The sequence below is a fragment of the Megalops cyprinoides genome, chromosome 2 (assembly GCF_013368585.1).
Source record: "Megalops cyprinoides isolate fMegCyp1 chromosome 2, fMegCyp1.pri, whole genome shotgun sequence".
In the NCBI taxonomy this organism is placed as follows: domain Eukaryota; kingdom Metazoa; phylum Chordata; class Actinopteri; order Elopiformes; family Megalopidae; genus Megalops; species Megalops cyprinoides.
The window spans coordinates 22,877,324-22,904,562 of record NC_050584.1 but is presented as its reverse complement, the minus strand read 5'-3'; the positions used below and the strand labels follow the sequence as shown (position 1 = coordinate 22,904,562).

Below are 27,239 nucleotides of genomic sequence, written 5' to 3'. Positions count from 1 at the left end.
GGTAATTGCATGCCTGGTCTAATTTCAGTGGTTTATGTGAATGTCTCCTGCTGTTTGTCATTAAGAAGGCCAGACTTACACATTTTGAAATGCATACCCTTCCAACTCAAATGGGTGTGTCGCTTCTGTAATATCTGTTTGTCTGCATTCGACTTGCCCAGCATTTCAGTCTCAGGTGTTCACTGTTTTACAAACCTATATTTGCCATTCAAAATATAGTATTATCCAGGCAGATGGAATCAGTGTTGTTTTTAACAATTATATCACACCTCAAGGGGTTTCACTCAGGTTTTTTCTTTTGCATAATAGTGGCAGTAATTCTCTCGTATCTCAACGTTTATGGGAATTAGCTATTATTTCAACGTTGAAACCCAGTGAAACAAAAATCCGCTAATAAATTTGGCATTACAGTACTGTAAAATGCACAGAGCCAAATCACGAGGAGGAGGAAGGGGGGGAAGACTGAGAGAGAGTCTGCCAGGGATGTCAGCAGGACCCTCACCAGGGTGGAATGCCGGGGGGTGGGATGGAAAGGAGAGCTACACCCACTTCCCACCTCCCCACCAGATGAATGCCCATCCTCCTAAGGAAGCTTTCTGCAAGCATTCATCACTCCCCGACACAGGTCCCAAATAATTACTGCATTAATTCTCCCCATTTTAATAGGGTAATAAATATATCTGAGTCATGTTCCTGGTAGCTGTTGGACCTGCTTCTCTGAATTTAAATGTATTAAATTTATAATCGGATTTCAAACGTGATTAGCGTTAGCGGTCCAACAATTCTGGAGTTGTGATCGTGAGGGTGGCTGAGTGGGTGGGCGGTGGGTGGGAAAGCAAGGCGGTAATGAATTTCTGGTTTGTTTTCAGATTTTCGTTTATTTATTTAATTTATTTATTTATTTATTTATTCAAACGAGCGACTACGGTTCTACAAATCCGCAATTCATAAAGTTGAGGAGTGGTGGAAACAAACGAAGACAAAAACAAAGCTAAAAAAAATATGTCCCAAACAAATGGATAGTTGCTCTGCTCAAATTGCAGCTGTCATCCATCACTTTCTTGGCAGCAGGATATATCCTTTTTTTTTTTTTTTTAAAAAAAAAACATCCTCAAGGTTACTCTGACTTTTCTGGCTTAACTTCAATTTCCCTGTACAAAGTACAAGGCAAAAAAAATGTTGGAGCCATCTGCGTGTTTTATGTTTGCCTTGCAGGTACTGGTCTCTTTGTTTAGAATTATACTCATTGTGTCCAGCAGAGCATAAAGGCCCTCTTCGGAAGAGCCAGGTTTGAGAGTATCGGATGAGGAGGGAGCAAAACCCATGACTTCCAGCCTAGCACTTTCCGATGTCTTCTTCTCAGGACTAGGAGTACAAAGGCTTTCGAAGCCGTGTGAAGGCAGGCATGGAATACTATGCAGTGAATAATAACCGTGGAAAGATTTGCCCTGATCTTGATTATGTTAGCATATTTATCTCAGTGGTGTACTTTCCTCCCATGCAGAACCGAGACTGGAGTAAATACCGTTTTGAATGTAATTAAGCTAGTCACACTATTGGTAGAAGGCAGCTGATCAGCCAGTTATGATGGAGGAATGAAAAGGGCTGTCTCACTGAGATTAAGTGACTTTTTTCCCCTCAAATTTGATATTAATAGCCATCATTGTCATTCTTCAAGGTGTGTATGGGTCTGTTGCGTTTGTGTGTGTGTGTGTGTGTGTTTGATCACTCATGAAATATAACCTCAATATAAATGTTTTTTTAACAGCGTGGAAGGGGCTCTGGTGCCCCAGACACACCCCAGCAGGTGCGGGAGATTGTGTTCCCGCTTCCGCACGTGGCGGGCGGAGATGGTCTCCTTAAACGTACGAGGAGAGACTGGGTCATCCCTGCCATCAACGTGCCCGAAAACTCCAGAGGCCCCTTCCCTCAGGAGCTGGTCAGAGTAAGGACGCCTTCGCTTTTTTGTTTTCCCACTCCTTAGTCAGCAGTGGCCTGAAACAGCAGCGTGTTCCCCAGAGACACGCTCTGAGGATTGTCTTTGCTTTGTCGCCACTGTCGAGAAGAGCACCACCTCCCTGAAATTTAGCCTTCCACTTCATCCTCTGCCTTCATTTCTTGTTGAGCTGTGGGAGTGAAGGGGGAGGGCCAGATGTCCCTCCAGACTGGACGCTCCAGCCAGTCACTCAGTCAGTGGGTTACAAGGAAGATAATTTTCATTAAAAGCTTTTGTGTCTGTGTGTGTCAGAGTCATCTGTATACCATCTGTATACATAATATTTAATCCATTGAATTATGGGAGATGATAGTGGTTTAATGGGTGGCTTTGGATGGAGATAATAATGGCCTGCGCGGTCTGGAAATGGCCCAGCGATAGCTTGTCCCGATTACCATAGTGAAGAAGAGAGTAAAAAAAGAACACAATTAACCCCCTCAGAGGGAAAGCATCCCTCCCCCATATTGAAAGTGGAGCTGCCCGCTGAGCAAGAGAGAGCCTACAGCAGAGTCTGAAAGATTTGTTATTCCTAATGCGCCATGGCATAAGTAATTAATAGATTGACTGATGACTTTTTTTTCATTTTGTTTTATCTTCCCCCTCTTTTTTAGTTTTACATTCTAGCAGATTAATTTGAAAATAATGCATTCTGGCATTCATGTAACACAGCCTTCCCCCCGCCGCTCACATTCTCCCCCTCTTCTCTCCTCGTTATCAGATCAGGTCGGACCGCGATAAGAACCGCCTCTTGCGTTACAGCGTCACGGGGCCCGGCGCCGACCAGCCTCCTACCGGGATCTTCATCATTAATCCAATTTCAGGACAGCTGTCTGTGACTAAGCCGCTGGATCGGGAGCAAATATCCAACTTCCATGTAAGTGGAATAACTGGTCTACAGGAGTGCACCTTGCTGACTTTGTCTGCGTGTGTTTGTGTGTGTGTGTGTGTGTGTGTGTCTGCATGCATGTTGTGTGTGTGTTTCTGGGTATGTTCATGTGTCTGTGTCTTGTGTATGTGTGTGTATTTCTATGTGTGTGCATGTGTGCGTGTGTGAATGGGTGTTAGAGTGTGTGGGTCTACGTGGATGTTGTGTGTGTTTCTCGGTGCATGTGCATATGTCTACGTGTGTGCATGCATGTGTGTGTGTGTGCGTGTGTGTGTGTGTGTGTTTCAAATACTCTATATCCATGCTTACCTTTTCAATCTTCCCCCCCATTCCTTCCCACTGGCACTCCTCTGTAGTCTGTGCAACACAAAACCGTAAATAAAAAACCTTTGGAAATGATGCTTTGCACCTCTGTGCCTTATTGTGAAGAAACTCACATACCCCCATTAGAGAGGCATAAATTTGCTTGACCAGAAAAAATCCATCTTTTACTGTTAATAATTATCTCCATATTTTGACCATATGAAGGATGGTAACACCTGAGGGGTCAGTTCAGTGTATCAGTAAGTATTTACATCATATAGATATTCAAACAAATATTGACACTGAATAGCATGTACAGTATTAATGTTTTTGTCTCTAACTGATTTAAAACTGAAAATGTCATCCAACTTGATAAATACAGTGACAAATTACATAATACCCATCACACTGACGAACTGTAATAAAACATTACGGCATAAAACTGTAATACATTTTTCAGGAGCTTTTGTTTTTCCTGAGTCTTTCTTCTGTCATATTTGTTCTTTATTACTGCAGAAGAGAGCCTGAATTCCACATGACTTTGAATGTTTTGACCTCTGGGAGAGAAAATTGAAGGTATTTTGTATAACGGAGAGAATATTTCCCAAAAGCCTCCAGTGATGAAGGCCTGAAAGGCAGACTTGAAAATAGCTATGAGACAAAATGACTGTAATATCCTTGTTTATGCCCGGAGCACTTCAGAAGAGCGACAGAGACTCTAAACCAGTAGCTTTGCCAAAGTACCTTTACTGTGCTGTGGCCATCTCGTGGAATTGGACCTTTATGGAATATCGCGTTCTGATGGGATTGGACCTTAATTGAGTGTTGGGGATCTCGTCCTTTTTGCCCATTGCAGCTAAGGGCGCATGCTGTGGATCTGAATGGCAACCAGGTGGAGAACCCCATCGACATCGTGGTCAACGTGATCGACATGAATGACAACCGGCCCGAGTTCATCCATCAGATCTGGAACGGGACGGTCGCTGAGGGAAGGAAGCCAGGTAAAAAAAAAAGGCATCTCCGCTCGGTGCGTTAACTGATGCCCTTTAAATGTCACTTGAATAATGTATTGCATATTATTGGCTTCCATTTGTCTCATATCGACTCAGTATCCACCATATGGTGGCGAACCTATGAGGAAGTGCTGGAAGCCTCGTCTTTGTCAATTAAATTGATGGGATTCTTCTTGGCCCATCTCCTCCTGTTACTGATTAATAGACAAAATAAATGTGATCCGTTGGGTAAGTGATGGAAAATCCGGCAGTTTAGTGGAGTGTTTAACCCAGGTTACAATTAGTCATTTTTTAACTGTAGGTAATATATTTTTTTTACATATTTTGCTTAGCAAGGACCATGATCCATAGCTAGCATTTTTAAATTTAATCCATCCATATACATGGATAATTTCTGTGGAAATCCAGGTCAAGTACCTCACTCAAGGGCACAACAGTCGTGTCCCACCTGGGAGTTTAAGGTGAAACTGTATTTGTAACACTTGCTCCCCCCCCCCCCCCCCCCCTCAACCTTTAGGAACATATGTAATGACTGTCACATCAGTGGACAAGGATGACCCAGGCACGGCAAATGGAATTTTACGATACAAGATCCTGTCCCAGAATCCTGAGATCCCCTCGTCCAACATGTTTACCATAAATAATAAGACTGGAGGCATCATCACCGTGGCAGCTGGACTCGACAGAGAGGTAACGCTGCTGTTAATTAATGCAGGCCAGGAGGAATGGGATTTCACTTCTTTCTGTTTTTTATTTTTTTTTAGTTTTACATAGCCCTGTTAGTGTGAATCCAGCCTTCTACGGCATTTCTCTAATGACTCATAATGGAAGCAGTTGGTTGTAATGAACCAGGGAGGGCTCTTCCTTTATTTTTTTTTTATAGTCGGTGTATTTGTATTTGCATGAAAGGGAAAATTTCTCTTTCATGATTTATTTATCGTTCCTGGCCCCCTGAACAGACTGAGGAAACATGAATCATTTTTCATAAAGGCTTTAAGCCTTCTATAGGAATCAGAAATAATTGTGTTTATTTTGTGCATTCTGTGTTCGATCTGCGCCAGGCTGTATGGTGCTGTTCGGATGGCTTCCCCGATTAATATCTCGAAACCAGTGCAGCAATTGACCTACAAGTTCATATTTATTTACTTCTAGATTGGGGGGGGGAGAACGGATGGTTGAATAATTGAATGGGTTTTTTCTCTCTCTCTCTCTCTCTCTCTCACTCTCTCTCCCCTCCAACAAATGGCCAGAGTTTCTCTTTTAATTTGTCCGCCTTGCTGACTGAAATGTTAAAATGGATGATCAGTTGGGGTAATTTGGGCGAGGGCGCTTCGCGTGACGAGCTCCTGTTCTGGTAATTACGCCCCAGGGTTCTGTTACTTGAGCCAGCACCGGGGGGAGGTTGCCACCGTGAAAATAATTCGCCTGCCTCCTATTACCTGGCAACCGGTACCTGAATGACTTTTTAACAGAAAGCGAGGCATCTCTGAGTACCGGGCCTCCCAGTGGGTCCCAGGGTATTAAGCAAGAGACCCGGCATTCCTCCACACTCTCACATCTCTGCTTTGTTCATAATGGGAACTAATGAGGAGATTGCAAGCATTTGTCTGCCAGTGGAAAAGCTACTTTGTATAAGGCTCAACAACTGCAGCGGCAAAGAGACAGAGCTGTTATTAAACAGAAATACGGTTCATTTGTTGGTCTTGATAATATGAATATGTCATTTCGTGTGACATCCAAGCGATTCAATATCGACTGAAGTGTGTGTGGATGCGAATAGGATGGGTTGAGCATGTGCTGTCGTTTTTCAAATGTATCAAATGTCTGAACTGTTTTCCTAACTCTGGAATATTTCTGTTGATGTGGATGCGTTGGTTTATTTTTCTATCCCTCAGAAAGTACAGCAGTACACGTTAATAATTCAGGCGACCGACATGGAGGGAAACCCAACATATGGACTCTCTAACACAGCGACTGCCGTTATCAAAGTCACAGATGTCAATGACAACCCTCCTGAGTTCACTGCTGACACTGTAAGTGAAGCTTTCAGAAATAGATTTTTTATTTATTTATATTAATGATACTCCAGGGTACTTGAGAATCAGCGCCTTCCTACTTTGTAGAGAGATCCACATTCTCACAAAATTCGCTCTGAAATTTCACTGTGAAAACAGTCACTTTGAGAGATAAAAGTTGTCTGTTATTGATGGCTTGTTAAAGGTGTTTTGTGCCTCCACAGGGCAGTTGTTAACTCCAAGGGATTCTGCTAGCAGTCTATCAGCTCTGCCTCAGTAAAAATACATACTGTACTTGTACTTAATCGCTGATTTAATGGATACATTACTGAGAGAGATATTGAGAATTTCAGTCATGCGGTCAACAGGATTGTGCAGACTTGCTCTGTTATTAGATTTATTCATCATATCATGGTCCAAATGTATTACAATATGGTAATACTTACAGCGACAATACAGTGAACCAATTAGCATGTAACACATTTTCCATTTATTCAAGTGTAGCTTGAATGGTTTCAGATAAGGTCTCCACGGGGTCACACTCGGTGTACCGCAGTCTATGCAGAGTCAGTTATTCAGGATACTGTTCGGTCTATCCTTCCTTCTTGTGTCCCAGGCCTGAAGGCAGACCAGAATATCTCGCTGCTATTTTAAAAATGCTATTACCTGTAGTGTAATAGGCTGTCATGGAATTGTTGCAAATTTTTCAAATTAGAAAGAAATATTCAACAAGGCGATCTTCTAGCTGTCATGGTTTCTAATTATATATATATATATATATATATATATATATATATATATATATATATATATATATATATATATATATTTTTTTTTTTTTTTTTTCCCTTCCATATTTTATTCATGCAGTTCTACGGGGAAGTGCCAGAGAATAGGGTGAATGTTATTGTTGCCAACTTGACGGTGACTGATAAGGACCAGCCCAACACCGCTGCCTGGAACGCAGTGTACAAGATCACTGGAGGGGATGCCACAGGCAGATTCTCTGTCCCTACCGACCCCACCACTAACGAGGGCCTAGTTACTGTCGTCAAGGTAAGGCTGCTTTCCCTGAAAATACCATACCTTGAGTTACCCCTTTCACTCTGTTTTCTGAAACTGAAAATGTTGTTTTTTTTTCCTTTTTTTTATGGGGTGTCTGTTTTTTCTTTTCTGCTCAATGGTGGTTATTAAGGTGGTGGAAGAGTGCAATGTTAAGTTTGCTCTTAATAATTACCTACTTAATACTTTTTCCACTAAAGTATGGTCTTGCACTACTTTCTTTCACCGAATCATTACACTTCCGTATCAGACTGTGGTGGATCTGTTTGGCAGACGGTTATAACATGTGGCCATTGACCGATTTGTTCCCCTTATGAAGCATGATATTGTTCCTTTTCCTCTCTTTTTACAGCCTATTGACTATGAGATCAGTAGGACATTTGTGCTAACTGTGGTGGCGGAAAATGAGGTGCCCCTGGACAATAATATTCATCTTACTCGTCAGTCGACTGCAACAGTCACCATTAAAGTTATTGATGTGAACGAGAGCCCTTATTTCGAACCAAACCCCAAGCTCATCAAATTGGAGGAGGGCTTGCCGGCAGAATCAATGTTAACAACCTACACTGCCCAAGATCCAGACCGCTTCATGCAGCAGACAATAAGGTAAACCAAACCACAAAAAACATCAAAAATATCTGTCTCCAATGTCTGAACACCTTCAGTAGTTTTGGACAGGGTATAGGCAATACAGTTTTAATCAAGGTACCTGTGGACTTCTGTTTTATGATAGTGTGTTGTATCTACACTGAGTTTTGCAGAATACTGTAAGATATTTTTCTTAGTTATTACTTGTTTCCTTTTTCATTATTATTCATTATGAGAATTCCCATTCTATAAGGAGTAATGATGGAGTCTGCCAGCTAGCAATGTTGAAATGGAATCTTTCCATATATTCACATAGAGTTATGGAGTATTTTATTATTAACTTAAACAATCCGTTCTGACACGAAACCAAAATGGTCCTGTTTTGTTTCCTGCCACTGTTTATCTGAAGGTACTCTAAGCTTTCCGATCCTGCGAACTGGTTGAAAATTAACCCTGCCAATGGGCGGATTTCGACAATTGCCGTTCTGGACAGGGAGTCACCTTACGTGAAAAATAACTTGTACAACGTTACATTCCTGGCCTCTGACAATGGTATGTTTCCCTCTCTATTTCTCTCTCTTTCTCTCTCTCTCTCTCTCTCTAATGTCTTGCAAAGAGAAATTCAAGGAGGATTACACCATGTATATACTGTATTTGGCTACATGTTACATTAACTGTACATTACTGTAACATAACAGCCACATTAAGTATTCATCGCATATAATTACGTGTTTCACAGAGCTTCAGATTATTTGTGATATGTGCTGTCCTATGGGCTGCCAACCATGTAACAATGCACAATAAATACTTTATGCAGCTGTTATGCCATTCTCATGTAGTACTTTTGAATATGTTATTTACATATTATAAAGATTCAGTTAATGAAGCACTGTAGGATATCTTGGGTAACTTGAACCCTGAAAAAGTCTTCACTGCTGTTAAGTTGTTTTTTTTTGTGCTTAGTATTTACAATGCAGTAGGCCTCTTGATGAGTTCACTGACCTGCTAAATTTTTCCAATACTTGGGGCATTATCTCGTGACAGCTTTGCCTTGTTTGTGGGCATTGTGTATGAGCAATAGGTTAAATTTCCAATAGGGAGTTTAAACTCATTAATTGGTCAGAATCGGATGACTACCTCCTTTGAGTCGCAGTTCACTTGAAAAAACGCCTCTCCGATGAATGCATAGAGGTCCGGCTGTGCGTCAGCGGGCTTTATTTGAACTCGGTTTAGTATTCGTGTTGTGCAGCCCTATCGTGAAAAGCGCACGCCTTCGCATCCGTCTACTTTTCTCAAGACGTGCTCGTCAGATTTGTTATTAGATTGGGATGCGTCACATCCTGCCGCGAAAAAGTCGGTGACCCATTTTCTCTGGCAGCACATTTTAGGTGTGGCTTATGTAGGATAGGAACAGTTTTTTAAACAGTTTTTCTTTCTTTTTTTTCTTTTGCCCAAAACTTTCCTCCCGTGTTACAGTGGAAGTAATCACGGCGTACTGACAGCTCATTAAGAACGCTTCTGAGTGGTACATTTTTAGAAACACGGGCTAAATGAGGAGTCTGATTTTAAAATACATAATGCAAAGGTAATGACCCGATTCTGTTCCCTTCTCTCTGATGCAAAGTCAATGACAGGCTCCCGAGAACTGTCGGAGGTGATTTCTGCACCCTTTGTGGTGAGGTTTCCTTGTGCAAGCAGTACATTGCATTACACTGTTGTCATTTGGCAGATGCTCTTATCCGGTGCATCTAATAGAGTGGCATGCAAATTTGCAGAATCAGGACACCACTAACCACACATGAACAAGAGGCAGTACCAAACGTAGTGCTTAGATTACAAATGTGTGCCTTGATTGACACGAACAGTACACTCACCCCTATGTTTTGGGGACACCCCACCCCCCCATCCAACAGGTGTCCCACCAGCAAGCGGGACCGGTACACTGCAGATCTACCTATTGGACATCAACGACAACGCCCCTCACGTGTACCCCCAGGAGGCCGAGGTCTGCGAGAAACCCGAGCCCAACGCCATCAACATCACTGCCGTGGACTGGGACATCAACCCCAATGCCGGGCCCTTCTCCTTCGAGCTGGCCAACAAGCCTGCAGACGTCAAGAAGAACTGGACCATCACTAGGCTCAGCGGTACATTCAGGGGCTCCTTAGAAGCAATGCTCTGTGCCAAGGAGAAAAAAATGTCAAACGGATTAGAATAGATTTAACGATTTGCATACATTTGTGAGTCATGCCAGTGAGTCGAGGCTTTCTTGTTTACTGATGCAATGGTGAATTGATTATGTTAATGAATTGATGTGTTCATTGCTGTATGGGTGAAATGCTGCAGGGGGAAAAAATGACTTACGAAATTATTTTCTTTTTGGGGGAACTGGAGTTACCTTATCGTGTAATTATGCATTATTGATAATTGTTTGCTGGCTGTTTGGAAACCCAAATACTGTCTACGTATTTGGATTCAAGAGTGGTTAGGGGTAAAGTATCCATTAAGTCTGTTATTTTTTAGTCATTCATGTTGCAGTATGACCCGTTCATAGTAATGTGTTACCTGTTTTAACATCTTGAAAGACTCCCTAGCCAGTTATGCCATATGTTTCATAAGTGTGATCCTTATAAGGGCTCTGTATTCTCCCCCAATTGATGAATTCCTAATGGCTGTGTTTCAACTCTGTCTCCCTAGGCGATTACGCCCAGCTGAGCCTGAAGATCGGCTTTCTGGAGAGCGGCATATACGAGATCCCCATCACCATCATGGACTCGGGCAACCTGCCCATGTTCAACACGTCCTACCTGCGGGTGAAGGTGTGCCAGTGCGACCGCAATGGGGACTGCACCGACGTGGAGCGCATCATCGCCGCCGGGCTGGGCACCGGCGCCATCATCTCCATCCTCCTCTGCATCATCATCCTCCTGAGTAAGAGAGCCGATCACGCACTCTCTGCACACGGTGTGATCCAAAATGCCAGGGAAATCCGCACAGATTATATGGATAAAAAACCGAATCACTGATCAAGCTTGTGCACAAGGCTTCTCTAAGGCTTCTCTCAGATCCTCTTATATGAAAAAATGTCTGAATTTAAATCGAAACCGCATGCATTTGATTTAACAAGTTGACATCTGTCTTACTTTTTGTGTCTTATTTTTTCTGAGTCTCTGTCTCTCTCAATTTGGTTTATGGAATTCAGTTAGCCTTATATATAAAAATGTGCTTGTACACCTCCCCGTACTCTTTGTTTAGTAATTAAGGTCAAATAAAAGGTATTTAAAGTTAAAAAAAAGCATCTCTCTTTCTCACCCCCCCCATCCCCCCACAGTTCTGGTGCTGCTCTTTGTGGTGTGGATGAAGCGCCGTGACAAGGAGCGTCAGGCCAAGCAGCTGCTGATCGACCCCGAGGACGACGTCAGGGACAACATCCTGAAATACGACGAGGAGGGGGGCGGAGAAGAGGACCAGGTACACAGCGCCCCGCCTCCCCTGGCCTCCTCGCTCCAGAGTTGTTCTAATCAAGCGCTTTCATCTGCTCAGGAGTTAATATCAAGGAATCATTTTGCAAAGCAAGGCAAAGTAATATTGCAAATTGACTTTTCTTGCCAGAGGCCTGAGTGTTGATCGAGCATTGCAGTGTAGCAAGCTGGGATGACTCCTCTTTATAGTCTTAAATTAGCCTGTAATGCTGTTAATTGCACAGCTAATGCAATCCAAATGTTGCCGTTTACCAATTACATTTTGATTTAGATGGACATTTCGCGGAGCATAAAAGAGGATGGAAATGAGGTCTCGTAGCCGGTTTGGTTTTTCCAGTGTAATGGTGTGACAGAACCCAGGCGGTTATTGCTTATTCGCCAGGGGAGGAGGGGTTGGGGAGTTTCCTTCGCACTGCGGTGATTTCAAATGGAGCCGTAAGAGCCTGTGATAACCGTTTATCATCAATAGGCGTCGACACGGGGAGAGATTTACGGGCCAGAAACAGGCCTTTCATTTTGGACGGATTGCATTCATGCTGTTCCAGGAAATTGTCCCGTCTGGGATTCTGGATTCCAGAGTCAGTGTGCATAGAAGTGAACACAAATGCAAAGTCATAGAGTCACACAGACTACACAGTACCTCATCCTTCTTCTGTTTGCATTGCTACCCACATCCAAATTTTTTTTTTTTTTTTAATGGGGTCATAATCTCGATGTTCCGTAAATTAAAGTCACGCAATGGCCATATTGCAGGTATCACCTTATGGTAATATTTACTCCCAAAAAAAGCTGAATTCATTATTCCCACATTCAAGGAAGACCGTAGACCCGTTCTCTCCTAAGCGCTGCGTGTTTATAGTTATTGGTTAAGCAGGTCAGGTTTCTCTATTCAGAAGCTGAAGGGGTCTAGCAGTGGAAATATCAGTACAAAAGGCAGCAAGCATCAGTTAATATGTAAATCTGCGCTGGGGCACTGCTGGCTCTGTCGGGCATTTTCTCCACAGGTCATGATACAGTTTGCATAAATTGGAAAGGGTTTTTATTTGCAAGCGTCAAGGTAACAGGGCTCGCCTATGCAAAAGCTGAGATTGGTATGATTTCGAGGTTCACTGAACAACACCAACCTCGAGGGTGTGCGCGTGTGTGGAGGTGGCAGGTGTTGTCAAGGCGAGGTCACTGCGAGGAGTGTTACAATTTGGGAGTTTCGGTGGAGTATTCAGCTGAACTGCTTCATTGCCTTTTCAATAGCATTGACTAACAAATGTAAGCAAGTGAGGTGTTTCTTTGTCACTGTTTTTTTTTAATTGCATATCAGAGATCACCTAAATTAATGGTACAAACTAGGTATGAATCAAAATTGTGTCAATGTTTGCCTAAATTCATTCTGCTCCATAGCAGTTAGACCAGTCTTTGGTCTGAGTGTTCAGGCAACTGCTGCCGCAGCTGAGTGGCTGCACTTGAGCTGGAAAATATTGGGCTCTCTGCTGGCCCGTGAGTCCTGTGGCTTTGTGGGTGCTCTACTGCCTGCTCTGACTGTCTGCAAGCCTGTATGGCATCATGTCTAAACTGCATGGCCTTATTAGCTCACAATGAATAACGCAGTAGAAGGCCCATGGTGCTCCGAAGGATGTATGACTCCTTTTGTCCATCTCCGACCAGCCTGGGGGTAACATTGCTCTGCCGAGCTGAATAGCAATAGACAATTCTGCATTATGTGTGCATGCATGTGTGTGTGTGTGTGTGTGTGTGTGTGTGTGTGTGTGTGTGTGTGTGTGTGTGTCTGAGAGTGTGCATGTGTGTGTGTGTGTGTGTGTGTTTCAGTGTGGTTGGGGGAGGGGGAGCAGGGTGTTATGCGGGGAGATCTCATAAAAAAGACCAATAAATCACACATTGTTATGAACAGCAACGATTCCGTGCCGCTGCCTAACATGTCTTTGTTCTGAGATTATATTTCTGTTTTCAAATCCATTGTCACCCCTTTTTTTTCTTGTGTTCAGACTAAGCATTTAGAGACGAGCCACATCCAACCCATGGCTTTCATTTTGAAGCTGTCATGTTGCAGAATACACACGAATTACAGGTTGCCTTGAAAATGTAAATAGGATTCAGTCAGCTTTCCTATATCCACCATTGCATGTTGAGGGCTTTACTGTCTCTGAACAATGCAGCCTTTGCTACAGCCTTTTTTCAGTGTTACAAACCTTTGGTTATAAAGAATCCGGTCCCTGAATTGGCAAGTGCTTTGTTGGATGAAATTGTCCTTTGACTTTAACAAACAAAAGGACTGGAGCAGCCTCATTGTTGCAAAGGGCTCTTTTATTATCTTTACTTTGTCATATCCAAGTCATTGTTATGATCCACTGGCATTGCTTCCCCAAACCATTTCATTAGTTACCTATATTAATTATCACAGGGCTCATGGCGAGTCAATTAATTGTATTCCGGTTCTATTGTGGAGTCCTCGGAAATGGGTGTTTTGTCACCGTCTGAACCGGTGCTCATTGCAGCAGTGGTGGTGGCTGAGCGCTTCCCTGAGCTGTTCACCGACGGGCTCCCCCCTGCACGGTGTTGTCCTGTCTGCCGTGGCCAGGTGGCTCCGCGCTGATTCCCCATCTGTTTTTGGCAGGATTACGACCTGAGCCAGCTTCAGCAGCCTGATACGGTGGAGCCGGACACCATCAAGCCCGTCGGAATTAGGCGTCTCGATGAGAGGCCCATCCACCCCGAGCCGCAGTACCCCGTCCGGTCGGCCGCCCCTCACCCCGGGGACATCGGCGACTTCATCAATGAGGTAAACGATAACACAACGGAGTTAAAAAAACATTATCAAAACCTTTGATAAAAAGTTTGTTGGGCCTCTCTTCTCCTGAATAGATTAAAAAGGAGAGAGAAAAAAGGTAAAGCCCACCACATCTGTGGAATTCTACAATTGAAATGAGAGCAGTGAAAATTTTTGAAAAAAGTGTGAATGTGTGTAAAATTGATTCGCTAATTCACGCTACATAACTATACAGTAAGAACACATGAATTTGTTTTGTTTTTGTATTTAATTGGTTTAATTTGTCATCTTGCATGCATTCCACAATGGATTCTTTCCACTCATTTCCTTCTTCCCGTCTGGTTAAGACCATAGACGGGGGAATTTAATATCTTAAATAGGGCCACACTGAACTCTGCTCAAATGAGATTAGCGAGGAACACAGTTAAATTAAATTGGTAATGAATTAACCACTATCCTTGTCAGGAAAACTTAAAGTAATTATCCTTGATTTAAACTGCACATTATCTCTGATCTAACCCTCCATATGTGATTGCATTTCCTGAGTTTATTGGGTTTATTTACCAAATTCAGTTTTTTTTATTTTTTGCTTGTTATACACCCTGCATATTTGTTGCTAATAAATTGTTGTTTTATTTTTCAGTTGAAGGAACTAGGAATCTTACAGTTCATTGTACACTTTATATATTTTCCCTCAGAAATACTAGAATATATTAAATAAATATTAAGGGGTTTGATGTAGTATGCACTGTTTGAATCATGCCGGGTCAGTATTTGACTTGTATTAGTAGAAATAGGAGTATTGTTGTATGTCTACTGAAAACACTGTAATCAATGCATTACTGGGTTCTCATAGAAGGCTTCTTTTAAACATGTAATAGCTGCCTACACCTGTTATCAGCTCCTGCTGGACTGTAAATGACGAGTATTATAAAAAATGATCTGCCTTGCATCTTTACCAAGCTCCACCAGACATGAGTGCCTTGTTTCCTGGTATCATATTAGGGGTCTGTGCAATCTCTTATTATCAGCAAGCTTTCCATATTTTTGGATTTTATCCTGGCTGCTGTCAGGTGTGAAATTGGCCAGTACTGTTCAGTTAGCATTTTTGGTCACGTTGAAAGGGTTACTGTAATGTGATCTCGAAAAATTTTTCAGAGGAACTAGAACATTAAATAGTGTAGCAGAGCCAGTGAAGAGAAAGACATTCTTATTAGTTTTGCTTGATGTCATTACTAAAAACATAGCAACACTCAAGCAGAGGTTCTTACATTTCGAATTCAATCTAGGCGGTTGACTAGATGCAAGTCTGTGGTCAGTTTTTGTATTAAATTTCTAATATGTGGTCAGTTATAATATGAATATGATTAAATGTTCTGTGGGGAATGTTATTGAAATCACTTATAAACGTTTTGAGTCTGTGGAATTGGGACAAAATTGAATTTGGCTATATAAAAGAACCCAAACTAATTCCTTGTAATTCCAACATAGTGCCTGATACTGCACTCTGGATTAGTGATGCAAAAAACGTTTGATTTTTTTCTAGATACTGTAAATGTGTTACATATCATATTCGACAGCATATTAGAGATACATAAGATTTGTATTTTTGGTTTTAATGATAAGGAGAGATGGTCACCTATGAAGGCTTAGCAGCAGCTTAAGCTAATGTGCTGAAAATTGTTTGAAAAAGAATATTAAAAAATCAATAAAGTCCTATCATGGCCCTAATAGGGCCCTAAATAAAACTTCAATTTTCTTTCTGACCGAATGTATCACATTGAATGTTTAATACATTCTATGTATTGGAATTTTGCTGAAATTGATGCTGATGGAGCTGGTTTGAAATCGAATCGAAGGAATTGATTCAGCTTGTAGGTTTTGACGCCAGTGCTGGACTTTACAGTGAGGATTTGAAATATGAATGGTGCCTCTTTCTTACAAGGAACCAGGCCTGGGACGAGACTGTAGCCAAAATTAGGAGCCCAGATGGGCTGAACTGTCTGTTCCCCTCATTAGAGTCTTCTTATGTACACTAGTGCAGCTCACAACAGAGAATTCCTCCTTCTGAGTATGCCGGGCTACTGAACAAGGCCAGATTATTCTGATTTTGTTTCCGAGAGGACACCATGTTCTCGCAACACCCACATCTGAGAGATCGCCTATGCACCACAAACAGTGCCCTCACACAGAGAGTGGATCGGGTCACTTGCAGTTCTGGGTCAGCTGATGAGCAAGTAGCTTTAAAAGAGCGCTCTTCATCCTGCCTAATTAGCCGATGCGAAATGCAGCCCCGTTCTCAGCCCTGTGTTCACTGCCAAGGTGTTTGGGGAGAGCGTTTACACGTCCCTGCCGGGTTCCATCATTTATTAACCATTTGAGACAATGAAAAGGAACTTTGAATTATTTAGGCTTTCTTTGTGCCAAATGACACAAGCTCCATTGTTTGGAATAATGTAAGCCTTCCCTTGCTTTTAATTATCGCGAACAATGTGTCTGTTATTGGACTAAATTGCAGTGGAGCTGTGTGCCACATGAATATTATCACCACAAAGGCTTTTATTAAACCTTGAGCCCATTGACAGAAGTCAGTGTTGATTGAAGCTTTAAATTGTTTTGCTCACACTACAAAGTTAACTTAAGCACAACTGTGAGACCGCTTTTGTGTGACCAATGCCGTGATGTTGAACCACTCTTGATTAATGGAGGAGTCAGTCACAGCTGCAATGATGGCAAACGAGTTGAATTGTTCTGAATGATTTGTCAGTTACATTGTGAATGAAGGTATTAGCGTCGCCGCCTAGAGCGAGTGATTAGCGAAAGATGGCAATGGGAGAATAATTTCAAATTACAGAGTCTGATTCCTCATTCATTATTTTTTTAAAGAGCAGTCACATAAGTGCATTACCTAAATAATATAATAAATAGTCAAAGTTAAGGACAAATGTTGATTGGATCCAGGCTGCATTCTCGAGTTTTATGGTGTTCTTGCTTTGAATCTTGTAGTACTCCAATTCCAGTCTCAGGTGGTGGAATTAGCAAGAGCAAGGGTTCTGCTCCATGGTGGCGACAGACAGCCTTCGAGCATTGGAACATTTAAATGTACAGTGCGCGCCGTTCAGATCAGATCTCGTTCCCGGTAGCTAGATTTGAAGTCTGCCTTCGGGTTCAGACATCCATTATGAGAAGTCCTGTCTCCATAAAAAATCAATAACCATCTGAAGGAGCTCTTCATGCCATTTTGAATGACAGCCAGAATGCATTTTAGTTGTGTGAAATCATACCTGCAACAAACGCAGTACTGTACAGATGAAAATATGGCACTTCTCAACATCTACATTCAATGGAGCACCCACGCCCCTTCATTTCATTCCCGCCACACTGCCGGTTAGATGATTTTACTGCAGTCGCTAGTCCTGGGGCCACGCTCCAGCACTGTCCCTTGCTCCGCAGTTCACATTTCCTGCTGTTTATTGTACCAGCATAGGTTTTTCGGCTGGCGTTTTCGCAGCCTGCGAGGAGATGCAGGAAAGAGCTGGGCATCGCAGAGGTAGAGAGCTTTGCCTGTTCAGCATGCAGGGGAGGCTGAAGTAGCAGACAGTGATCCACTTCACATCACAACCCAGCCAGCGTTCACTGTAGGTCAGCAGAACATTTCTCTCAATCCCCAAGGCTCTTCCGTGATGCTTGTGCAAAACAGCAGACTGGAAGGAAGCTAAAAAAAAAAAAAGATAGTGGTTGAACGTTTTGAGTATTCTTACAGTTGATGCAGTTGGTCATTTTTTTATCCCTGATTTGAGCAGTTTATCTGTGCCAGAGTGTTTGTGTGTATTCTGGATGCACACAGTAAAGTATGCAGTATGGCTGTGCTCCAGTCTGTGCACATTATAGTCTGAGGGACAGTGCTTGACAATGGAAAATGAAGATTAATTTTCTGTTACAGTTCACAGTCAAAAGCACAGCAAATACTTACATCTTGTATTTCTATTGGACATAAATTATGTTTAAGTCTGCCTTTTTGGTCACATGTAAATATGTCCACATGCATAATATTTAAAAAAAACCTCCTTTATTTCACTCATACAAGAGTGATTAAAAATAACCCTGCAGATTTAATAACCTGCTGGAATCCTATCCATGGGACAGACAGCATCTGTCAATGGAGTGTCCTTAATCTTCATTTTTTTTTCTTTCTAATACTTTTCTGTGTAGGGACTTAAGGCCGCAGACAACGACCCCACCGCCCCTCCCTACGACTCCCTGCTGGTGTTCGACTACGAGGGCAGCGGCTCCACCGCAGGCTCCTTGAGTTCGCTCAACTCCTCCAGCAGCGGGGGCGACCAGGACTACGATTACCTCAACGACTGGGGACCAAGGTTTAAGAAGCTGGCGGATATGTATGGTGGAAGTGACGACTAACGGGGGAGGTGGGGGTGTGTCAAAAAAAAATATATATGTTGGAGCGGCACTTTTTTACGGGACAAGGACAGCTTCTAAAAAAAAAAAAAAAACAACAATATTCCCGAGGAGAGAACAAATGACAACGACAAGACCAACCACCACCACCGACAACCAACAAAAAAAACAAAATAGGCTTAATGATGTAGTCTACTAGCAATTGTGCTTGTTGAAGGCTTTGGTATAGGCTGCAGTTCAATTCCGGCTCAGACGGAACGTTGGTAAACTCACACCATTTTGGGTCGTTGATGCGAAGATTGCTCAGTTACACTTGAATTTCACAGTACAGAAGCACTGGGATTAAATGTGCCTTTTTGTACATTTTTGGATCTGAATAATTAGTTTTATGTTCAAGGCTTTAATGGTACTGACTTTTGGAGTGATTTCAAAATTAAGAAAGTATGTTAAAATATGATATGCTTCTACATGCTTTTCTTGGTTACACCATACTGCTGTTTGTCAAAAAAGGGTTATTTAAGTGAATTACAAAAAAGAAAAAATGATGAAGGTGTCTTCATTAGCTTGGATGGGCAGGAACACATGAAAACAGCAATGTACAGTGCGCTAAACTTTTAGATAGTTTTTTCACTAAAAAAATAAACTTAAGCAGCTGGTTGCAAATAAAGGGAGTCATAAACCATCATTTTGTAGCGGAATAAGTTTTGTTTCTCTGAAGTGGTATAGTATTTTACAAAAATGTTTATTTTGTTCTAATCCATGTACACTTTGTTTGCCTTAGTCATCCTCTGGTACTTTGATTTTTACTTCACTGTAAAGAAAATGCGTGTACATAATGTTTTTTTTGGCGTAGTCTATGAAGAAGTGCAAAAAGTTCAGAAATTGTATATGTATAATTTGGACTACAAGATTAAAGTTTTTTGCATGTTTTTATCTTTTCATTATAAAAAAGGTATTTCCAAAATTTATTTACAAGAAAAAAAAGCAAATACAGTTACACAACTTGGTGACATGTAACGTGAGAAGGTAAGAAGGTAAGACAGAACCTTTTTTGTAAAAAAGAGAAGGCGCAAGTAAGAGACAGGAATCTTATCAGCACAATTGTTTGAATTCGTACCAAAAAAGGGGGGTGTTCTGACACCAGTGGCACTAATAACTGAAACAGCTTTAAGACTGGAAAGGTTTATGTCAGAAGCTTTGCGGATAATATTATGTACCGGAATACAAATTATACATCTCTGACCCCAACAATCCGAATAAAATGCTAATTTTGGAGCTAGTGACTGTTTCTGAATTGTTTTTTACACATCAGTGTGCCTGGACCTTTTTTTTTTCCTCAAACAGTTTGAAGAATGACAGTGTTTGATAGTCTAATTAAATTATTCAGAGTAGGCACTTTCTGTTTTCTTTTAACGAAAAAAATATGTGAGTGTGGCTGCTTTTTAACTTACTGCTACAAGCTTCAAAAGACTTAAAGTAGTGGAAAATGTAATTCCCTCTTAAAAGAAGTGAACACTTAGGTTTGAACCCTGTTTGCTTATGTGTGATGTTGTCTGATGAGAAAGACCCATTATCTTTGGAAGCAATTACACTAAATGGATTAACTGGAACAGAAAACTGAAGACTTTTCTTTCTCACCGCTCGCTCTTTGTGGTATACAACAGAGAATATATTTTAATTAAACAGTGCTTGTTGCCGTCATAATCAAACCGTCTTTCAAACTTTTTATATTCAGTCAACACCACCATTTCCAATACAGAGTGCTAAAAGGCTCAGACTGGGTTTTATCCAAATTGTACACGAGACAGTTGTACAAACATAGGACAGTGAAGCTCCACAACAGTATATCAGTAAAGCGGAATAGAAAGCAACCTATTTCCTGAATTCGTGAGGTGAACACCATAAAATACTGTTTGCTGTTTATTTTATTATCAAATAATAAAATATCAAAATGCAAAAAAAAAAAATGTATGACCTTCAGGCTTGTGCATGGGCACTGTTGTTATCTGTGACATCATGAGGTTTGAGTGGCCTTTCTCATTTAATGATATCTCTATCATGATTGTTTTCAAGCATATAGTGTAATTGCGGGAGACTTAATTTGCTTTTGTTCTGGGTTCATGATAATTTCATTAGTTGTCTGCCATCAGAGAGATCAGATGCACATAATAATTTTTTCCCTCATCAGCCTCTGAGGAGTACCTTTATTCACTGGATGCTTTTAGCTGGGTCAGTCCCACTTCCTGCCTGTGTGTGTGTGTGTGTGTGTGTGTGTGTGTGTGTGTATGTGTGTGTGTGTGTCTGTGTGTCTGTGTGTCTGTGTATGTCTGTGTGTCATTTGATCTTCCGGTCTGTGCACGGAGAGAGAGAATAGCTTTCTTCAAAACGCATATCTAACAGAAAATGAACAATGAAAACTTTTCCTTCAGTTCTCTCAAAGAACATTTGTGAAGCCATTTCATTTTTTTCCTTTAATGGAATTTTAAATGAAAGTTCGAGGATAGCAGGCACCGAATGCCCATTTAACCACGCCTCGGCATCGAGTAGCAAACAGCAGTCCCCAGCGTCTTATCGCTACTCGTCCCCCCAACGCTTCTGCCAACTCAGCAGCAGGCCCAGATTCGCGCCACCTTATCTGGGTTACAGCAGAGTTTCCGTCACTCTGTCTTCCTTCCCCAACCCAAGGCCACCTAGCACAAATCAAAGGAATCCATCTCTCGCTCACCTATTTAGGGTTACCCCATTCTGAATACCTCTATACAGACGTCCTGGTAAAGGACAGCAACAGAGCTTGAGGGCCTCCAAGGACACTCAGTGACTGGAAACAAAATTTGTCCTCTATCCTGGAAAGGTCTGGCAGTCATCCTTGGATGGAGGTAAGAAGTCTGGAGTCCTTCTTTCAAATTCTGTGGGCCAATGCGAAAACTGAAGTCGTAGTAATTACTTTTTTGTTGCTTTCATTTTTCAGGAACTGCAACTTTCTACTCTCTGGGAGTTACACAGGCACAGATTGTGCTACACTCAAAGATAAGAGGCTCATACCTGACTCTTTCTTACAGAAATAATAATAATAATGGGTTTAGAAGTATTGTGCCCGCCTGGTATTGAATGTCCAGATATTCTAAAAGTGCTATTGGAACAGTAACGGTAAAAATCCAAATGCATCACAGATTCATTTCAGAGAGAGATGGTGTGTACAGACTGTTCCAAGTACATACAACAGATGGGTTGAGCAAATTTTATATATGTGAGTATGTATCGGTGTGTGTGTGTGTGTGTGTGTGTGTGTGTGTGTGTGTGTGTGTGTGTGTGTGTGTGTGTGTGTGTGTGGGAAGGTGGGGTGCACTTTCCCATATATTTTTTTTTCCCTTGGTACAAGAAATGTTGCCAGACTATAGTATGGAAAACCCCTTCAATTCATGAATTCCTCAGAGTGAACCTCTACAGGAACATGCTAATTCACAACAAAAGGTATTGTTGGTAAGGTGAGATAAAACAGTGATTAAATGAATGGGTCAGACAAGACATGGTTTCTCAACAAAGGCTTTTAAGGCCCAAAGAATTGAAAATGGATTGAAAATTATTGCAGCCTTGTTGGATCCACTTCTATGTAGACTCTAGCCAGAAATAAAAGGGTTTGGTGTTGCTCCAACAGTATCTCCAGTATAGATCGATAAGTGAAAGGGTGGTTGTGGGACTTCAATAGCAGGTAGAATATAGAGACAGCACAAGCGCCTATCCCTGTGAAAGTGCTTTGCTCAAAGTCCATATCTGACTGCTTGGGGCATCCAGGGCAAAAATATGACTGGCCATTACTGAGCTTTGTGTTTCCATCCCTGTCACTGGGCCCAAGCAGCAATGTATATTCCTGGAAGCTGCTTCTCTGGGGATTACTGGTTCCTGAACCTTTGCTGAGGAGCAGTATAAGGTAAAAGAAATTACATAATTTTAGTGCACCAAAATGGAGGAATGGACCGTGATCCTGATACACTTCAAGTGGGCTCATAAAGCCTTTTTCAGTACCACACTCAGCAGAGACTGGATTCTGTCTTTTTTTTCCCCCGTTTCTGCCCTATTAGAGATACAAGCATTGTAGCAGACCCGCTAAATATAGGCTCCCCCAATTGCTCATGGGAGGTTGAAAATGACATTGATCAACTGATATGGGTCTGTTGCGCACCACCCCCCCCCCCCTTTTTTTCCATGTAACCAGTTTGAAATGGCAAACCCACAGATGTGAGCACTCAGCAGTATATCTGCTGGCAATCTGTCCTGTACAGTACACAGTGCTTTTTGTTTTCAAAAGGTGGGGTTGCTGGGGGTGAGCAGGTTTCCTTTCTCCCCAGAGGATGACTAAAAAAATGACTTAAAACCACAATGGGAGTCTCTCCATCTCTAATTAATTCCTGGCTTTCTCAGCCCCAGTCCGCGGCTTCAGAGCCGGGGCGCTGCATTATCTCTGTATTATTTCCCTTCAATATTTACATGTTTCACAATGCCTTATTCATTTATCAGCCGTTCCCTGGCCATGAGGGAACATGCCACAAAATGTGTTAGCTAATCAGACGTTTTGTCTCCGTTTAAAAAGCTCTTCTCTTCGGGGCTTCTTGTCTAATGATTAATCTGCCCCCCTTGTTTACAGAAAGAAAAAAAGTAAAGATAATGATTCTATTCCTCTGTCAGCTTTGCATTTGTGCCACCACGCCCCCCCCCCCCCCCCACCCCCCCCAATTCCTCCTTCCAGTTTTACTTTTAGCGAAGATTATGCTCCCGCTCTCATCGAGCTTATCGCCTCGGCACCACTCCCTCATCAAATCCAGTTGTCACACAACCAGAACCACCAAGGTAATTTTAAATTCATACCCAAAACAACCACAGGGATAATCTATAATTGCTCCCACCTAAGGAAATACTGGACACTACTGATACGTCTTCAGTGTATCTGGTCTCAGGGCTGTTATTTTCAGATAATAACTCTCATCATGAAGTAATTTAGAGATAATTCCACATGCGGCACACTGATTTCTGACATCCTTTTGCAAAATTTAATTTTTGCTAACCCACCAGTGGAAATTGAATAGGTGATATAGACTGTTGTGTTACTACTTAGCAATTGTATGTCATTTTGGAAAGTAAACCTCAACCCCTAATTGCATGTGGGCCAACTGAAAATCTTGCCACAATATTCATTGTTACTGACAGGTAGACCCAGGGAACAAGATATTAAAAACAGAACTATTCAGTGAAACTTGTGGCTCATAAGGGTTATTAAAGGATGTATTAATGGTTATAAGGGTCATTAAAGGATAAGTTAATGGTTATTTAAGGCCACAGAAGCAACCTTATGCATTCATGTAGGAAATGATACTGTTCTGCTTGCAATGCCCTGTAGAGAAAGTTTAAAGATGGATGAAATTCCTACACTAAACCATTGTCTATGTGTATCCTTGATTCAATCTAAACTGCCAAGTCACATTAAGGGAACCACAAGTTAATTATTATAAGAAAAAACACAAACCTCCCCAGATTATAATGTTGTCTTATTATATTACAGAGACTCCTAGATTTAATTTAAAACCATCAGGTCAACAAAAAGTAATTTTGTTGTTACACAAAACATCGCTAATCTAAAGTTTGTTTTGTTTTTTAACTGAATACAGTTTGAATCTGTGCTCATGATGACTTGGTATGTACTGTTTGTGTGAGATAAGAAGATTTGAGAGCACATGGTCTTCAGATGACTTCTCTGACGGAGTCGTACTGGGTTCACTGAATGCCTTGTCCTACAAGCAGCTTGTGGGAGTCCTTATCAAACTGAAGTTTTGGACGCTGACCATGGAATCTGTTCTGGTTTGGCCAGCATGGCATTTACTGTCAAAAAATAACCTCCTTGAGGGTTGTGAAACATGTTCTTTGGCTGTTCTCAGAATGCCCTAAGTGGAATAGCCCACTGATGAGGTAGAGAGATCATACTTCTTTTTTTTACACGCCTCATTAAATTACCCAGCTGTGTTCCAGAAAAGAGAGATTGGAGCAAGATTCAAATTTGCTATCAAAGAAAAAAAAATTGAACAAGGACAACAAAAAGATGGTTATAAATCCAGACCTATTTTGGAACATTTTCCTCTCTAAGAAGTCCACTAAGAATAAGCTTTTGAAGTCGACTGTGAACGGGTAATTCCCCACTGGAAATGTAAAAACGTGTGGTAATTGCTCCTCAAGAAGTCGACGGCAAAAGGACATTTTCAGACCATTATAGTGGCAAACAGGATTAGCTGGCATCTTCTTCTCAATCTTTGATACCTTCTCAGTAACAACATGAGAATACCCCAAATTTCCTAAGATATCTAATATAGTATGTGACATCCTGGTTGTCTTGTGAGCACCTTATATTAGTTCATAATTGAAAATGGGATGAATGTCCATTTAGGCTCTCTGTACAGCAGACGGTAAAGCAGCTCTGTTAATCACACTGGTTTCAAAAGTACAACTGTAATCACATTTTAATCTCCTCCTCTTAAGTTTAATTTTCCTATATACCATATGATCTAAAGACGTTGCAGGATTATGTATTATTATTGCAGGCAAAATGGCAGGAACATGTCTTTTTTTCTTCTTCTGCGGACCTGAACATTCCAGGAAGAGACTGCTGTTGAAGCGGTAAACTCCATCTCATAGAAACGCTTAAACACATTTCTATATGTTTTTTTTCATCTTGAAATGTGGGGTAAAAAATAACCAAGAATTCATATTCCTACTTCGCACTTCAATTTTGCAAATATGGATTATCCCCAAAGGGATGTCATCTGTATCTTAATTCTGCAGACTTGTCTAGTGCACTCCTTCACTGAAATGCACAAGCATGACAATCACAGAACTGGCAAAGCGCTCTCGTCCTTCTAAGGTCTGCAGCACTCGCAGCTTCTGCAGAATCAAATATTTCCTCTGTCCAGAGCATACCAGTACCTGCATGCTTGCACAGTGTATTCTATACACCAACTGGCCAAACTATAACTCATGATGAATTTACTGTGCTAAAAAGATGTATCAGATGTAATCATCAGAGTAAAAATACTCTAGTGCAAGGATTAAAACATCCAGGTGCCATTAACACTGGAATTTGGACAGCAGTGGAACTGCCCTTGGAAAAACGCACATCTGTATCTAGCCACAACACACGGGGGAGGCCTTTGTCGTGTGACTGTTTACAGAGGTGCAGTTCCAAGTTTGCTATGCAAGGAAGAAAACTCTGCCAAAAGTAATGATGTGAAAAGGCCTGCAGGTGAGGCCACACAGCAGCACGAAGGCCCATTCTGTGCCATCTCGGGTCTGGCTCCGTCACCATGGTGGGCGCCTGAGAGAACGGTGTGATTATCTAAGTAAAATGTAAACTAGCTGTTAACTATGCAGCCGGTGACCTTTGATGCACCTGCGAAGATGGATGCAGGCTCTTGACTATTGAAATAAGCTCTGTCACCCTCTCCGGGCCTACCCCCTCACAGGGGGAACATCCAGCTGTCTGCCGCACGGTGAATAAATAAATACCATGGAGATCCGGAGATAATGCCGGCAGTTAATTTCACAGAGAATGGATCAATTTCATCCCACCCTGCCGGCTTTCTTCCCTGAGCCTAATTCGAGCAGTTCTTCAAAAAGAGCCATTGGGATCGGCGGGCCACTGACAAACTGAGAGGGAAAACAGAAGCAATCCGTGTAGAGCAGGGGGGAGAGGTAGCTATCTGTTAGAGTCAAGAGTCTCAGCCTCAGGATTGAGCAGTCGGTCACCGAGCTGCTCTGTGAAGAGATACCCACCGCCTGTTTCTGATATCCTGTGTCACCTCACTGCAAAGCCGATGGAGGCTTTTATCGTTGTGCTGTAGCGTTTTCCGTGCCATCGATATGGTGCTGAGTTTGATGTGTTGGCCAAAAATAGTTTTTTTTTTGTTTCTTCTCAGGATGCTGTATATACCCACTGTGTAGTTTTGCTGCTTTGACACATGCTAGCCAGTTCACAGTGGGATTTAGCACACCGTGCCAGAGTGTGGAAAAAGCAGTGCTCCAACAGTACCAAATTATTTGAATAGTCACACCTGTGTGGTTTGATTTCCAGGTGAACAGTGGACAGAGATTTCCATAAAATGATTTGCTGTTGAAACTATTCTTTAGGAGTTTCATACTCCAACCCACTGTTGAAACCCCGATGTCTGAAAAAAAGTTGCCAATGAAACTAGGCTGCCTACCTATTCTTCTATAACTATAAGAAAAGAATAAAGACAAACGACATCTGTTGCAGCACTTGGCTGTTTGTTTAAATGCAAGGATCAGGCTCCACCTCAACACTGCTACATGCTGTTTTATCATAGAGCACTTGGGTTTAACGCTGGACTTCTTACACATCACTGCGTCGAACATCTTGACCACCAGGAGAGTGAAACATTTATTTATAAAGCCACTATAGGGAGGCTGTTTTTGGATGCCAGATTCCCCCTGACAGAAAAAATCTAGTTCTCTTTCTGATGTGTGATGCGTGTTCTGGCACAAAAAATGGCTGCCAATGCATCATCCAAGTGGATGTCACATATTAGCTGTGGTTGAATTGAGTCTCACCTTTGTTGTAAAATACTTTGAAAACCTTGAAAGGTGTGTTATAAATACGATCCATTGTCCTGATTGTTACCATTTGTTTAGATTTTAATTGG

General features: G+C 41.8%; 1 protein-coding gene across 1 annotated transcript in view; it reads left to right on the top strand.

The window, feature by feature from the left end:
• Positions 1–19,256, top strand: part of LOC118772461 (cadherin-2-like) — a 63,611-nt gene extending 44,355 nt beyond the window's left edge. Inside the window, exons 4-16 of the mRNA XM_036520817.1 lie at positions 1,769–1,945; positions 2,715–2,870; positions 4,042–4,186; positions 4,716–4,888; positions 6,094–6,231; positions 7,084–7,269; positions 7,628–7,881; positions 8,273–8,415; positions 9,777–10,010; positions 10,561–10,794; positions 11,195–11,334; positions 13,972–14,136; positions 18,337–19,256. Coding sequence (XP_036376710.1) covers positions 1,769–1,945; positions 2,715–2,870; positions 4,042–4,186; positions 4,716–4,888; positions 6,094–6,231; positions 7,084–7,269; positions 7,628–7,881; positions 8,273–8,415; positions 9,777–10,010; positions 10,561–10,794; positions 11,195–11,334; positions 13,972–14,136; positions 18,337–18,543 — 2,352 coding nt within the window. The 3' untranslated portion in view covers positions 18,544–19,256. The remainder of the gene's footprint in view (positions 1–1,768; positions 1,946–2,714; positions 2,871–4,041; positions 4,187–4,715; positions 4,889–6,093; positions 6,232–7,083; positions 7,270–7,627; positions 7,882–8,272; positions 8,416–9,776; positions 10,011–10,560; positions 10,795–11,194; positions 11,335–13,971; positions 14,137–18,336) is intronic.
• The last annotated feature ends 7,983 nt before the right edge of the window (positions 19,257–27,239 follow it).